This window comes from Armigeres subalbatus, chromosome 1 (assembly GCF_024139115.2).
Source record: "Armigeres subalbatus isolate Guangzhou_Male chromosome 1, GZ_Asu_2, whole genome shotgun sequence".
Lineage (NCBI taxonomy): Eukaryota > Metazoa > Arthropoda > Insecta > Diptera > Culicidae > Armigeres > Armigeres subalbatus.
In genome coordinates, this window is record NC_085139.1 from 60,743,285 (window position 1) to 60,760,233 (window position 16,949).

The 16,949-nt window shown below is 41.8% G+C and overlaps 1 protein-coding gene across 1 annotated transcript in view; it reads right to left on the bottom strand.

The window, feature by feature from the left end:
- Positions 1-16,949, bottom strand: part of LOC134226186 (cytoplasmic polyadenylation element-binding protein 2) — a 1,213,088-nt gene that overhangs the window by 23,768 nt on the left and 1,172,371 nt on the right. Inside the window, exon 6 of the mRNA XM_062706791.1 lies at positions 6,420-6,532. Coding sequence (XP_062562775.1) covers positions 6,420-6,532 — 113 coding nt within the window. The remainder of the gene's footprint in view (positions 1-6,419; positions 6,533-16,949) is intronic.

Below are 16,949 nucleotides of genomic sequence, written 5' to 3' on the forward strand. Positions count from 1 at the left end.
GGTTCCCACCATCCTAGGATAAAGAGTCATACAAAGCGGCAGGAACCCCAGGATAAATTTAATGTGACAATTTTAATTCAAAATAACTGGTGAAGCCCTTGGCTGGCTCACAAGGCGGCCCTTCTGGCCCGGCCTTCCTCTAAATTTAAATTGCTATTATATGTCGCTTGCTATTGGCGGGACCCAAGGTTGGCTCGCGAAAGGAATCCTTCTGATTCCTTTTCTCATTGGTGTTGAACCTAATATTATAAATCAAAAACACATAAATAAAGACAGCTTCGATCAGCTATCAGTTCCTTCCCGGCAGTTGCATGAGTGAATATTAATGCGTTTGATCCAACTTTATCGTCGACCATGTATGCAGCGCAAGTAATTATAATTGTAATCCCGAAATTAGTGGCACAAAAGTTCTAGGCAATGAAATTTCAATAAACTATAAATGCAATTCAACAGACTTTCTATGTGGCCACTTAAACCAACATCTATACGACTATTAAAAGGTTATTCGAATACCATGTGTTTGGATCTTTGACGGATTGCTTATGTTGCAAACGCCCAAATAATCGACATGTTGAATTTATCCTAAAATTAAATTAAGAAAATCGCGATTCTCGCGAGAGTGTAGTTATAAATCCGCGATTTTCGCGACAATGTTTGAAGGAACCGCGATTTTCGCGACTGGAAGGGTAAATCCGCGATAAATCCGCGAAATTCGCGAAAAACGCGAAAATCGCGAAATCCGCGACTGTTGTAACAGCCCTGAAAATGGCTGTTACGTCACTTCTCCAGATTAGGGCAGTGATGGCCTCAGCTCTGACTGACGCTTGTTGGAAGTTCATGGCTTCAGTGACGCTTCGGAAGCAGTTTGTGGAACTTGTTGATTTCTTCGCTCGAGCACTTTTACTAGATCCGGCACTGTTCGACTGCCAGTGTGTAATATTCCATGAACCATGGTGGCAGCCAAATATGCTGTGAATATGAGTCCTGCAAAATCAAGCATGTCAAGAATTGCTTCTACCTACCTGGATATCAGGCTGGCTACAGCGTCGATATACCTATGCTTGGTGTTTTGTAGAGCATAATTGTCGGTCTTCCCTCAGTTTCCCTAAACGTTCAAGGTCCCCAGGTTCAATTCAACTGGATGCAGCCAGCGTGTTGGTGGTCTAGTTTGCCATCGAGTATTCTACACAGCACTTTTTGCTCGAAAACCCCAAAAGCTTTTCGATCCGCCTTTTTCAACGTCCATGCTTCGATTCCGTTAAGGGGCACTGGCAGCATCAGATATTCAGTTCCGACGGCTTGTTGCGGGACCTATTCTATCCAGACTAAGGCCGGAGTGGCCTGTGCAATACATAAAAGTCTTCCCCATTCAGCTCGGTCCATGGCTGCACTTCGCCAACCACGCAGTCTGCGGAGGGTCCGCAAATCGTCCTCCACCTGATCGATCCCCCTTGCCCGCTGTGCACCTCGTCTTCTTGTTCCCGCCGGATCGTTGTCGAGAACCATTTTCACCGGATTACTGTCCGACATTCTGGCCCACCGCAGTCGATGGATGGTTCTCCCAACAGCTGAAGCAACTCGTGGTTCCTTCGCCTCCTCCACGTACCGTCCGCCATCTGCACCCCACCATAGATGGTACGCAGCATTTTCCTTTCGAAAACTCCCAGTGCGAGTTGGCCCTTCACGAGCGTCGTCCAGGTCTCGTGTCCGTAGAGAACTACCGGTCTAATAAGCGATTTGTAGATAGTCAGTTTGGTACGGCGGCGAACTCTATTCGATCGAAGCGTTTTGCGGTGTCCAAAGTACGTACGATTTCCTGCCATGATACGTCTCCGAATTTCTCTGCTGTTATCGTTATCGGCGGTCACCAGTGAGCCCAAGTACACGAGTTCTTCAACCTCGATTTCGTCACCACCGATAGAAACTGGTGGTGGGTGGCTTACATTGACCTCTCTTGAGACTCTTCCTATCATATACTTCGTCTTCGTCGTGTTGATGACTAGTCCCATCCATTTAGCTTCGCTTTTCCGTCTGATGTAGGCTTCCCCCACACTCTCAAAGTTACGTGCCATGACATCAATGTCGTCGGCGAAACCAAATAACTGGACGCACTGCGTGAAAATCGTACCACTCGTGTCAATCTCTGCCCTTCGTATTACTCCCTCCAAAGCGATGTTGGTCCCGATCGATTGTATCATATGCGGCTTTGAAGTCGATAAATGTATTCGCGGCATTTCTGCAATACCTGACGCACGGATGAACACCTGGTCTGTGGTAAAGCGTTTACCCAGAAATCCCGCCTGGTACTGCCCCACGAACTCTCTTGCAATTGGTGTTAGTCGACGGCATACAATTTGGGAGAGTACCTTGTAGTCAGCGTTCAGCAATGTGATTGCGTGGTAGTTGCTACAATCCAGCTTATCTCCCTTTTTGTAGATGGGACACACGACACCTTCCATCCACTCATGCGGCAGAACCTCATCCTCCCAAACCTTGGTAATCACCCAGTGCAGCGCTTTAGCCAGTGCTTCACCACCGTGTTTAAACAGCTCACCTGGTAGATGGTCTACCCCAGGGGCTTCGTTGTTTTTCAGCCGACCGATCTCCTGTTCTGCACCCGTTTGCCCTCGTGCGGTATTGCAGCAATCTCGCCCATGCTGCATTCTTCTCCTCAACTAGCTGCTCACATTCGCCGTCATACCAGTCGTTTCTCTGATCCGGGGGCACCGTGCCTAGTGCAGCGGTTGCAGTGCTTCCAATGGCTCGATCGAATATCTCTCCAGCCATCTTCAAGAGACGCTGCGCCTAGCTGCTCTTCCATTGGGAGTGCCACTTCCAGCTGCTGCGCGTATTCTTGGGCTAGCCTACCGTCTTGTAGCCGCCCAATGTTTAGCCGCGGCGGACGACTCCGACGCGTGTTGTACACCGTCGAGAGTTTTGAGCGTAGACATACTGCAACGAGGTAGTGGTCAGATTCAATATTCGCACTACGGTAAGTGCGTACGCACGTGGTGTCGGAGAAGAATTTGCCGTCGATTAGAACGTGATCGATTTGGTTTTCCGTTACTTGATTAGGTGATTTCCATGTGGCCTTGTGGATATTCTTGCGAGGGAAGAAAGTGCTTCGGACTACCATTCCGCGGGAGGCTGCAAAGTTTATGCATCGTTGGCCGTTGTCGTTCGATACGGTATGCAGACTATCCGGTCCGATGACCGGTCTATACATTTCCTCCCTTCCTACCTGAGCGTTCATGTCACCGATGACGATTTTGACGCCCCGCAGTGGGCATCCATCGTATGTCTGCTCCAGCTGTGCCTAGAACTCTTCTTTCTCGTCGTCGGGTCTCCCTTCGTGTGGGCTGTGCACGTTGCAATCATTGCAATCATTGTCGTCTGATAATGATTTAGCACAACACTGCGAAAACCCTCTCCAACTTAAGCCAACGGTAGCAAGGCAAACAGTGGAGAAGGTGGAAATCTGCAAGCAAGCGTTGGACTGAAATCTAGCAGGACGTATGCATACCCAGAGGCGCTTTGCGTCATAGCCTGAATGAGCAAATAATGACAAGAATCTGCACCCAGGTCAAGGGTAAAGCGAGCAGCCGCCCAGGATGAAGACCTTTCAGGTTGACTCCCCTTTGGGGGGATATTTCGCTAGGCATAAGGACGTTAAACATAACGGGCGTTAGGCATAAAATAACCCAAATACAGCGAATCAATATTCGAGCCACGCCTAACAATATACCCTTTGTCGTCAACAGAGTTTGTTACTGACAAACGCACCTAGCGACAAAACCTTATCAGAACCCGAACACAATATGACAAGAATCATTTGCCTTGCATGCTCTGATATTTCCGAGAATACGATGCTAATTTTGTAATCATTGTTCGATTCTCGAATACTTCTATAAAAGCAGAATCTATGATAGTATAAAAACCTAAATTTGTTCTAGAAATAAGGCAAAATAACGGGATGAAAAGTTAGCAACAAGATTGTCTTCTTTTTTTCGGATCTTTGTCATTATTATCTCCGACAAAAACAAAGCTTTGTCGTTGGTTCTCTTTTGTCGCTTGTTCCGCAAGCGCATTTCAGAAAAAAATGATTTCCTGCCCAAATTACATAAAGAAGGCAGAATTATGGAAAACTTCCATTATGTCTAACATACTTATACCTAACGTCGCGGACCACCTTGGGGTTGCTCAAGGCACATGAGTGAGTGAGTGAGTGAACTTGTCGACGTGCCACGAGACGAGTCAGCCGTGGGCTGAAAGTCTCGATAATAAAGACAAAAAAAAACTTGTCGACATCACCAGATCTATTGGCATTTCTTATTCGCTCGTCCAGCTTCTGTCGGTACCGTTCAGAAGCCTCTTCAACTGTCAAGCGTTTGATATTGAAAGGCATCGTTATGGGCGAAAGTAGCATTCTCTCTCGAGCTGCGCGTTTGCATTTTCTATGACAATTTTTGCATCGTGTGTTGGGCACTCTTTGTAGCCCTCATCAAGGCTCTCATAGAAAGCATCCTTCACGTCATCAGGCTTGTCGTTCGTTGGGGCATAGATAATGATCAGGTTTTCAGGTTGAAGAATTTGCCCTTCATCCACCGCTCAAGTTTCACGTTTTCCGGTTTTGAGCCACCGTATTACCTGAATCGCTGCCACAATTACGCCGATCTTCTACAGTTCACGAGCCAGGGGTCCAACGTCCGGGTTCATTCTAATTATCATGTCCCAAGCTCCGACTTTCCAATCGATGCTGACAATTATTTGAATTGTATATAGATGTCTGCATTATCAAATAAAAGTCTAGAATTCTAATGTATATTCCAGAGAGAATGTTGATTAAATAAAATATGTTTTTGAATAAAATCAATGTTGGGGTACTAAAATAAGGAGGAACGCATGCAAATCATTTAGGCAAAATATCATATTCTAATTCCAAATCACTTCTACTGTTCGTACAACCCTTGCGTGCCGTAAAAGACCGGCTCTCCTAACGGAAAGGTCATCAGCTTCCCTCACGACCGTGTCGATCGTACCTGTTAACTTCGGAAACGATTACTTCCCCAATGAATGGCGAGCCCAATACCTATTGACTCAACAAGGGAGACAATTTCACACTCGATTAGTATCGATTTGGGTTGCCATCGGCCATCTACCGCGCCTCAAATGGGTAAGCCGTTTCCTCACCTGACCGGGCCGACTCGCCGCCGGTATAGAACAATGCTGCTCTGTAGCCGACTGAATGAAGGAATCAAATCCGGAAACAGAGCGGAAGTTTTGCTTTATTAGTTTTCCACCCGAAAAGTGTACTGTGCGGCTGGTTGTTGGCCAGTCAAAAGGCAGCTGCTCTTTGCGGACTCATCTACTGACGACGACGACGACGCTTCACAAAAAGCTCAACAGAAGAAGAATAAAAGAGAGCATAGGGTTGTTGGGTGAAACCTGAATCAATTCAGGCGTTTCGCTTTTATGGGAATGCTCCGTCGGGTAGCCGCCGTCGTCGGTCCCGGTCCAGCTTGGTGCATTGGGCTGGGTGATAAACAACCCTAGCTCGGGAGGCAAGCAACCGGGCCGGCACAGAAACGAGCGAACATAAAGAAAGCTTTTCATTTATTGTTTTATTGTTCCACGGGCGGACACGGGAGCTTGTGACTGGACTGGGTACAGTGTGCGAAAGCTAGTGCGGGTCGGGGTTCGGACTTGTAGGTGAGTCGAGAGGGTAGAGTTGGAATCAAAAGGCAACTCCGGATGTCTATGGTTTTAAAAATTGGGCCACGTGAAGTATCATCGAGTAATTCAAACACACATACCCGCTCTAAGTGGGTGGTTTAGAAAAATGTTAGTGGAGAAGAGCATTCGCTGCGGCTATTGTACCTTGGATCTGAAGGTTTTTATTTCCTGAATACTGATTGCTGAAGGGTACTTCGTAACCACCTTTTGGAAATAAATGTAAAACAACGCTAACTTAGAGATAAGAGAATGTATGTTGTTTTTTTTTTAAATATTAACTTCTTTGATTACACATGAATTTACCAAAACGCCTAATAAATTGACATTGTTGGATTCTGAGGCTACTACTGAAATGCCATCAAACAAACGCACAAGAATATTTTGTTACTTGAGAAGAAGAAGAAGCATGTAAATTTCCATTGATTTACTCGATAAATTTTCTTTATCTTGTACCAGTCCTAAGACCACTAATAATGTCACCTCAATTGTCATGGATATTGTGAGCCCAGCATGTTCGCACTCGACACGTACCCTTTGCATTTCTGAACAAAGTGAGAAATTCCCGGTCGTAATCCGCGTTGGTATCAGTGCTTCAATTTCCGTTTCATATAAATCGCATTTCAGTCGGGATACAACGAAGCACTCCCCAATCACCCCACCTTATACAGTTTCATTGATGCACCTACCTGGAACAACAGGAACGCGTATCCTTTGGGTGGGAAGTACGACTTGGATTCGGCTTTGTGGGGCCAATCGACGACGAGCGCTCCGTATTGGTTGAATGACGTGGTGATTTCCTCTGCAAGTAGAACGGTAGAATCGAATTGAAAGATGGTTAAAATTCACTTTCGAACGTGCTTGCATCGCATGGAATATTATGGCGATGATGATGGCGACTAGTGGAGAAGAGAAAAACAAAACAAAATCCCATAGCCGTCGGGCAGGTAGGCATCACGACGTCGGCGGCACAGGAAAATTCTCATATACTTGTGCCGGATCCGACCACCGCGCACCAGCACCGTCCCATCGGACCAAGTGAAACCAGGCAGCTGAGGGAGCTTTCGGAATGAATAATGTAGCTATCCCGACTATAGGATTCCGGACAGACACTTACAGGCGCTGTATCATGTTCCCCGGTGTTGCCTTGCCATCGCTAGAAAGCAGAACTATACGGAACTGCGGAACGGAAAGTAGGAGGATGATAAATAATTTACTTCAATTTAACTGGATTTGCTCTGTGATTTTGTCAGGCGTGCTCAAGCGGAGCGATGTTTGTTTAAACTATCTTATATAGGTATGTCTTGAGCACTTCGAGATGTCGCCCTTTGGTAGTCAATATTCGTGTTTGAGTAATCAATTTTTTATCAATAGTGACAAAGCAAATAAGTATAAACTTCCCGTACCACAGAAAACATGCTGGTTACATTTATTTATATTCATAGCGAAGATACCTCATCAAATTCAACCTGTTGAGAGAGAATTGCGTTATTTGCGTGTTTTGCGGAATAGAATTTTTGTCATAAGTTTTGACCCCATATTCCAATCCCCATTTACAATAACTGCACAGGATACTTTGGATCTCGTTGAAATGAAAATTGTACTCTTGTTCTAACTACCAGGTTTTAACTATTCTTGTCAATACTGATGAGCACTAATGAGCAATAGTCGGAACGACTGTAATTGGGTGATTGATCATCCATTAATTTTCTTTTTTAAACGTAACTTAATTAACCTCTGGCTGGTTTTTAAAACTATCGATATGAATCTCCAAGTTCCAGATAGGCTCGAAGAGGATCGAATGGCATTTACAAATCGGTGCAGCTCGACGAATTGAGGTGATGTCTGTATGTGTGTATGCCTACAACAAATGAGGTCGACTTATTTACACTCAGTAATGATCAATTTTGTCGAAAATAATCTGATGGTAATAAATCTGCTCACATTATAATAGCTTAAACGCAAATATGATGCTCCCCTCTGTTTGCACCTCCCGGAACGACACTCGAAGCTTCTCACCGTAAGTGGTTTCCGGTTTCCATCGAATCAATTCCGCGGCTGCGTCGGTGGCAGCCTCATTGGAACGAGTTATCATCATGTGGCTGATAGACGAGGCAAACAAAGGCGATCAGTTTTCCGATTTTTGGCTCGGTCGGAGCGATGGGATGCGATGTGATATGTAGGAACAAAAGAGCCGAAAGTTCCCGACAAGTTAAATTTTCCGATAGAAGTTTTTCCAAGAATGTCGGCGTTAAATAGTTTTGCGATACCTTGTATCTCGGTAGAACAACTGCACTCGGCTGTTGAATTTTCTGGGAAAAGATAACAGGTGATGGGACTGACAGTTTCCTGTGCGGTACAAACGAAACAAATTAGGTTCAATATTTATGAAAATAATTAAAATATTCACGATAAGACAAGCTCGGTGGTCTAGGGGCTATTGCTTCTGCCTTCTGCCTTTTCCCTTTCCTACTTTGTAATTTATTTTTCGAACCGCCCCATTGTAAAATCCCTTTTTCATGTCATGCAGTGAGGTGAAATTGAAAAATTACGTTGTTTGCCAGTTTCATTAATATTTTAGTAAAAACAACTACTCAGTCTCAATTTAGTAAAACGAGTATATTATTTACCCAACGTTCCGACACGGGGATTGTGTCTTCCATGCCGAAACGTTGGATAAATAACATACTCGTTTTACTAAATTGAGACTGAGTAGCCGTTTTTACTGAAATACAAAAGAAATAGTCGTCACACAAACAGCAGTTTTATTAAAGTTCAAAGTAAGTGTTTCCGGAGAAATATACAACAAGTATCCATACCACACAGTTATTGTTAGACCAACTAACAAGGAACAAACGTATTATTTTTCCCCTGAGGAAGACACTAACCCCGTGTCGAAACGTTGGATAAATAAAAATCTTGTTCCAATCTTTAAAGACTGTGTAGCCAGTTTAACCCTTAAATGCGCAATGTTGTTTTAAAACAACAAACCGAAAATACGTTTAATGTTAATGATTTCAATGGTTATTTGCGTTAAAAATATTTCCGACGATTTCTAAAAAAATCGCCTTGCGCCTTTAAGGGTTAAGTTGAAACAACAATAAAAAGTCGATCCTTCAATAGTTTTTTTTCGGTATAAAAATAGCCTTTTTTTGTTCAGCCACGATTCCGTAATGGTAGTATGGAGCAGAAATTTACAATAGGGGAAATAATGAGGCAACTCATTTGGTCGAAAGTTTCTTGACCGAAAGCCATTATACCGAATGTAACTTGCCCGAATAACACATTTGGTCGAATCGATTATTAGGCCAAAAATGTCATTGACACAATACCACAAAAAGACATACGGTCGAATTGGTCATTTGACCGGAAAAGTCGTTTGATCAAAATGGTCGTTTGGCAGAAATTTTGGTGGGAAATGTCATACAGCCGAAAATGTCATTTGGCCGAACAGGTTATTTGGCCGTTATTCCATCGAGTCATACGGCTGAAATTGTTGTTTGACCGAACAGGTCATATGGCCGAAATTATCCTTTAATGAACGGATCATATGAGTGTAAATTCCGTTTGTAAAACGGGTCGTATTGCTTAAAATGTCGTTCATCCAAACAAAAGTGGATGTGAAAAATGTGAAGAGATTGATGATAATTGATGAGTGAGAAATAAATCATAAGAAGCGATAAATGCGAAATGATGAGTGCAAAGTGAGAAATCTCACTGCGAAAGTGAAATGTGAAAAATGAGAAGTGAAAATGATGAGTGAGAAATCTAGCTCCTCATTCCATAATTCACACTTCTCACTTCACACGTCTCACTTATCACAGTAATAAGTGGGAAATAAAGATCGCCGCACATTTCTCACTTCTCTCTTCTCGTTTTTTTACAGTGAGAAGTGAGAAGTTTGAGATAAGGAGTGAGAAGTGAGAAGTCGAACTCCTTATTTCCCTTTTCTTACTTCGCCTTCCTCTTTGCTCTCTTCTCGGAGTGACACTTCGCACTTATCACTTTTCACAGTGAGAAATGCGACGTGAGACGTAGTGAAAAATTAGAAGCAAGAATTGAAATTGGAAAGGTAAGAAAGTAAGGAGTAAGAAAATTGAAGAAGGAAATAGGAAGAAAAAAAGAAGAAGTAGAAGCGGAAAAAGAAAGAAGGAGACTGAAGAAGGATGAAACAAAAAGAAAGGAGGAAGAAAGAACAAGGAAATAGGAAGAAAGAAGAAAGAAAAAAAGAGGCAGCCGAAAGAAGGAAGAACTACACACTTCTCAGCTTTCATCTGGCCTCATGACCATTCGGCCCAATGATTATTTGGCCTTATGACTATTTGGCCGGATAACCATTTTGATCGAAAATTTCAAATGCATCGCAAGATCTGGCCGTCGAATTAGTTAACAAAAGTGTTTGAAAAGACTTTTTTCCACGTTTTGTATGGAGTGGCATCACTGTGCGGGTGTGCCCGGTTTGGAAATCGTAGGTTGGCATAATTTTGAATCGACGTCGCGAAAATTCGTTTCAATTTTTATGGAATCTTTATCTTCTTTAATGTCTCTACATTCCAGCTGGAATTTGAACTGCTTTTCAACGTGTCGTTTAAGCATTTCCACAGTTATTAAATGCAAGTCTAGGCAGCCCATTTTTTTTTTTAAATTTATACTTTTTCAAATTTTTCTTAGTTGAGACGAACTAGGTGGTCTAGTGGCTACCGTTTCTACTGTATTCCAGAAGATTTAAGAGGCAGCAACGCAACCACGCTCAGGGCCCTGTTCGCTATGCATGACACTGACAGTGACAGATAATGACGCACTGCCATCAGCACACTTTATTCTTCCACATTCACATCCGCCCAAAAATGTTAATTTTCCTCTACTTGGTTCTCTTTAGGCTTTGAAAAAAAAAATGGTGACAGACGATTTTTTTTTACCATCTCCGAGCACAGTCAACTATGATCACCATGAAATCTTTTTCAAATGGGCGCAGTGTCCTCATCTCCTTCATATCAACAGAATTACAATAATTCCAAATGACCAGGGTTCGTAATGCTCACTCAATCTCAGAAGCACAGGATGCTCCCTAATGGAACGTACACACGGTCAAGCAGTTCGACCAACATTGACTCCACCTCCCGTTTATTCAAACATTCATCAATTTTTATCAACACCGACACGAACAATCAATTTATTCGACCAACAATATCACACACGAACGACCAAAGCACCAACTCGAGCACCAACCATCAAAAAATATATGAGGGTTTGTGCAACTTCACTACAAATGCTCAAACATGTTCGGCGAACCTTGACTCCACCCCCGACAACTCAAACCAAAATCAAACCGTTTTAATTTTTCCCAACCGAGCCGCCAACTGTCAAATGGTTGTTCGAACAACTTCACACGTTCCAACAAAGCAGCAACCGAAGCGTTTTCTTGGGGGTGGAGTCAATGTTCGTCGAACTGCTTGACTGGTGTGTACGTAGCATAATGGAACGTACACACGGTCAAGCAGTTTGACCAACATTGACTCCACCTCTCGTTTGTTCCAACATCCATCAAGTTTTACCAACAGCGGCACGAACAATCAATTTATTCGACCAACAATATCACACACGAACGACCGGAACGCTAACTTGAGCATCAACCATCAAAAAATATATGGGGGTTTGTGCAACTTCACTACAAATGCTCAAACATGTTCGGCGATCCTTGACTCCACCCCCGACAACTCAAACCAAAATCAAACCGTTTTAATTTTTTCCAACCGAGCCGCCAACTGTCAAATGGTTGTTCGAACAACTTCACACACGTTCCAACAAAGCAGCAACTGAAGCGTTTTCTTGGGGGTGGAGTCAATCTGCTTGACTGGTGTGTACGTAGCATAACGAATATGTTCGGAGAGAAATCACTTTTCGGGAAACAAAAACAGCCAGGAGAGTGATAACCATTGCTCGCTCACTTCGATTGCCGCAAAACGTAGGTTTGCTCTTTTTCTTTCATATTCGAGTCTTTTCGTGGCATCATCAATGCAAATGGTAGTAACTTATGTGGAACAAATAACTTAATGCTTTTATACAGATAGCGTAGTGGTGTGGCTAAAGTAAGCGCATCCCCATAGCTATTATTGTTATCATTATGGGTTCGAATCCCGGTGCGGCCATACAATTTTGTAATTGTTCTGCAATTATTCTAGCGAAAAGTTTGTTAGAGGTGGAAGTAATGACACAAAAAAGGTTTTTCATCTAATGGGCAAATTTTCGTTTATCTTCCAAGGCTAGTTCTAGAGAAAAGATTGATGGATGAAAACAAAAACAAAAACAAACATAAACAACGAAAAAAGATTCTCCCTTGGCCCCAAAAACGCTTGCTTTGGTCTCATTGAAACGAAATGTCGAAACCCTGCAAATGACACTTTGTTTGACTTAAATTACTTAATATTATAGAATATATCCTAATCGCCTATGCTAATGTGTGGTACTGTTGGAAGCTGAGAGGATTAAGTAAACCATTTGCGAAGAACACCCGGGAAAGATGAAAATCAAATGCTGTGGAGCAGCGCTGTTCTGGTGGAAAGGAACTCATACAACTAATGAATATTCTAGAATTGACATCACTAATGCACAGTAGAGCGAAATTAAACTTTAAATATTATCGAAGTGCACAGCAAGCTTTGAATCCAAGTGTTGTCGCCGCTCTTGATGTTTTTTTAACGAAGGTAATGGAAATCTGCAAGCAGACACCTGGGGAAGCGAACCCAGGTAGTGTGGGGATGGAATCACCACTCCCGACCCACTAAAAACAACTCCTTCCTCTCCAGTCATTCCCCCGGCCCGCAATTAAGCAATACTTCGGGGGATGACTATTGGGCATTGCGCTCCCTACATGACGTAGGGGGAGATCCCCCAGTGGCGGACACATAAGCCATTTAACGAAAATCTCACTAACTATACGGATTATGTTAACTGGTATACCATATACACAAAATATGATCATTGATGAATCATACAAACTATACATGAGCATTTGAACACGTTTTGCGACAATGTATTTTAATGATGAATTTTGGTGAAATTTCACCTTACAGAAAAGCGTACCCTAGTACCGGACACTTTTGCAACATGTTCAAACATAGCGAAGTTGCTATTACATGAGTAGAGACATCATGTAGAATAGCAATATTTTTCACTTGCTTTGAGTTGTGGATATTAAAATGTGTTAATAGAGCTTATTCGACTCTCAAGCTAAATTTCTTACATCCTACTCCGAATTCTCACCTTTTATCAATGCCATCTACAAATTTTCATTCTACTCATTTCTGTAGCTTCCTCATACTTTAGTAAGAAGAAGCAATTAAATTGAAGTAAGTTTAACAAAACAGGTTCAAAAATGACTATTTGCTTACATAAGAATCTCACTGTCCGAACAGCTGGGGGACAGCTGCCGGATAGACGAAATTGATTTTGCATTACAATTACATAACATATCTAACAAATCATGATCGTTATTCAAAATATGGCTGATATTGACCATCTCTACATGATTAGAATGCTTCCGATCGAATTTGATCTTGTTGATTCAAACCTTCTTAAGTAAGGTAAAACAAAAAAATTTTGACCATTTTTTGTCAATGCTAAATTTTGAGCAAAGCTTTCAACCTAAAGATCAAATTTTTCCTACAGGTAAAGGACTTTGAAATAGCTATCCTTTGCACTACATTAGATGGTGGAAGGACCTCTGCAAGTATCGTTTTGAGAAGTGTCCGGTGTTGGGAGGTGTCTGTCGCTGGGGGATCTCCCCCTACACAAGTGCACGTATGCGCCTCGACTCTCCCAACACTCCCCATGCACCACATGTGCATAAGACATACGGCACCACATGTGCCCCAACACTCACCTGCCTATGCCGCTCGAATGACTGCGAGAATCCTACAGGTACCCTGCAGGAGATACCCCATGCAGTCATCTCACAACATAGACAGTCCTCATTCAGTATGGTGTTCACCCCGTCCTACAACAGGGTGGCACCACTTGTCACCCAAGCCGGAGGCGACCTGCCAGTCATAGCGAGACTTTCGTGTCCCCTAATTCTGAGGTGCCGCAGAGGTATTTGCCCCCCGACACTCCTGCCAGGCCTCACCAGACTTCAGTCCTTCTAACACTATCGACCATGGGTACCATGCGAGGCTTACTTGTGTGCATACACTTGGTTCCTCACCCTCACTATTACGAGTAATACCCCCAGCTCCCATTCGCTTGCACCACATGTGCATCACTTGGGGGTGTGTGGGTACCACCCACTGCCATCCGCTTGCCGCCGAAGCCACAGGCTCCGTTAACGACCTGGTTAATTGTTTCACCCCCAGGTCATTCATCCCCTCGGCACGGGTCGCCTGGCACCTTGGGACTCGGGGTTAGGGACGCTTTATTGCAAATATAGTATATTAACAATATAGTCCACTTCGTAAATCCCCATATATTAGGCAAGAGACAGCACATTCACACCATCTTGCGTCACAAAATTTACCTAACGCCTGAAAACGATAACCAAGGGGTGCGTTAATTGCAATAATTGCACTAATTAAACAATTTTTGAAAATTTGAATTACATTTTTCAAAATTTTATTTTTGAACTCAGATATCAAAATGGAGTCATGGGATGATTTCTAGCATATTATTTCGAAATATTATGTTGCATATTCAATTATACGTTTAAGCTCCCCTCGTAATGTCTCTTTACTATATTGCTTGCCTTTTGTGACACTGCAGCGCTACTGTGTTGTCTCTTCAAATCAGCCAGAGTGGACTTTATTGGAAATAGAGTATAGGGTAGAACGTCCTATCGTTGTGGTATGTCCTAATGTTGCGGTAGTGTTAAAATAGTCCATTCTGGATATAATAGCATTAAAAACAATTATGGATACGCTAAAACTCTTTGAATTTACGACTATAACAACTTTTGTTTGACAAAACTCCGTTCAAAATGATGAAAAATCAACATTTTTCATTAAAAATTTTAATCCTTTGAGCCTATTGTTGCGGTAGTGCTAAGATCCTATTGTTGAGGTATCGATCTCCATAAGAATTACATGCAATACCGCAACAATAGGACTGACCTTCAAAACATATCGCAACGATAGGCAACTGCGTCCTATTATTGCGGTAGTTTGTTTTTATTGTGATAAAAAGAAAACAACATAAGTTCAGCACAATTTACGTAATATTTACGAAACTATAGTTAATGAGCATCCTATTTGACTACTGCTATGTGGAAAAAGACCAACAGAATTTTTTAATAAATATTTGAAATCAATTTTGTTTTGACACGGTGCTTAACCCCTCCATGATAGGTCGTTTTACCCTATTTGCTTTATTGTGAGCTTCAGTGTTGTACTGAGCCTTTCGATATGGCCGAATTGACACCGTTACGCACTACTTCCGAGTATCCATATCCCAACGTAACGGGGAGCTGCTTTTGATGTGATTAAGCCGATGTGATCTTTGAAAGTCAGCTGATAGTCTAATAAAACACCTAGATCCTTAACAACAGATTCTAGTCTAATAGCTGTAGACCCGATTTTGTAACAATAGTCAACAGAAGAACGCTTGCGAGAAAATGAAATTACGGTGGTAGGTCATTTGGCATAATGGCTGTTTGGCATAATGGTCAATTGGCATAATTGTTATGATATGGAAATGCTAATATCATCTTCCAAACTCGGACGTACATGTTCATGATAGAATTAGAGGCGAAAGTATAGAATTGATAGTTCCGTTAGGATACGGCAGGCATGAAGAATGTTTTTATAGAAGTCGATTTGAAAGCGAGCGGAGGGCAATATTTGTGATGGCACATGGTCTGAGTTTGGAAGATGATATTATCATTTCCATATCATTGTAAATCGTTTAACTTCACGTAGAAGTAATACACTCAAATTATTAATTAATATAATTGTTATGTCATCACCGTTTTATAAACTTATGCACAATAATTATTTATAATTATTATCGCTCGAACAATATAAGCGAGATGCTTTGAATTGTTTTGTTTTGAATTCAAGATTGTATCGAATCACTGATAGATCGTAGTGCGCCGTGCTTCCGATTGAACGTGTTTTTATTTCGCTCCCGTCATTTTTTTGCATATGCATTATGATTATTTCTTTCCAAATGTATTAAAAATTTAGATTTTTTCAAGTGCCTTATAAAGTGAAGTGCAGTGTTTTGTCTGTGTCATATAGGAAAAAGACGACAATTCGGTGAGTTTGTTCCTTGGTACCTCTGTTTAATGAATAAAAACAATTAGGGCGTTAGATCCGGTGTGTAGAAAATATCCAAAATTTTACTGCTTTCACTTACTTTAGAATCAATTGGATAAATTGATTTGCTTGATTTTCAATTTAAAATAAGCTGCGAATCTAAAGCATTATCACATAAATGAAAAAAAGTTTATTTTTGTTAAAGTGAACGAACTAGCGAAGCTTTTAAATGTACAGCAGTTTTGTTAGAATTTGACATCATATAAAATATACCTACTCCCTTTGTAACAACATTTTAATACCTTTTTTTTCTTAACAAAAAATTCTGTTCCATTCCATGTATTTTATTACTTATAATCAATCTTAATGTATTGGCAAACTAGAAGATCACATTTATTTAACAAATAAAATTGCTGATGCATTTTGCATTTTTCTCTTGCTCAATCTCTTGTTTTAATAATTGCTTTAAATATTTCATATCTGAAATCTCTTTGAAAACTTTGCTAAGATTAACCAACAATCATAATCGTAGCGTTTGCAATCATATCATAATTATCATTATTTTTTTTTATATATACCCGAGCAGCACAAGTCAGACAGAAATGGTTACAGCAACTTGATAGTGACTGAATCTGGTCACATATAATTTTCAGAAACCAATGAGGAGCTTGTGTGCTGCTAGGGTAATAACGTTGTTGTAGAAGGAAATTGAGTTTGCAAGTGTTTATATATCTCGTTTCAGAGAGCGATCAATGGCGCTTGAACCTAGGCTTATTAGCCAGGGCACAGATTAAATACCTTGCCCCATCCCAGGACGACAAAGGAAAACGGAGTTACAATAACTTTCTTAGCAACGTAACTCCCAACGTATTTACGAAATGCATTCTGTTATCACTTGCTTATAGTGATGATTCCCGTACAACATCCCTCCCAACCATCCAACTCCTTGATATCTAAGAGGGCGTCGGTGAGTCG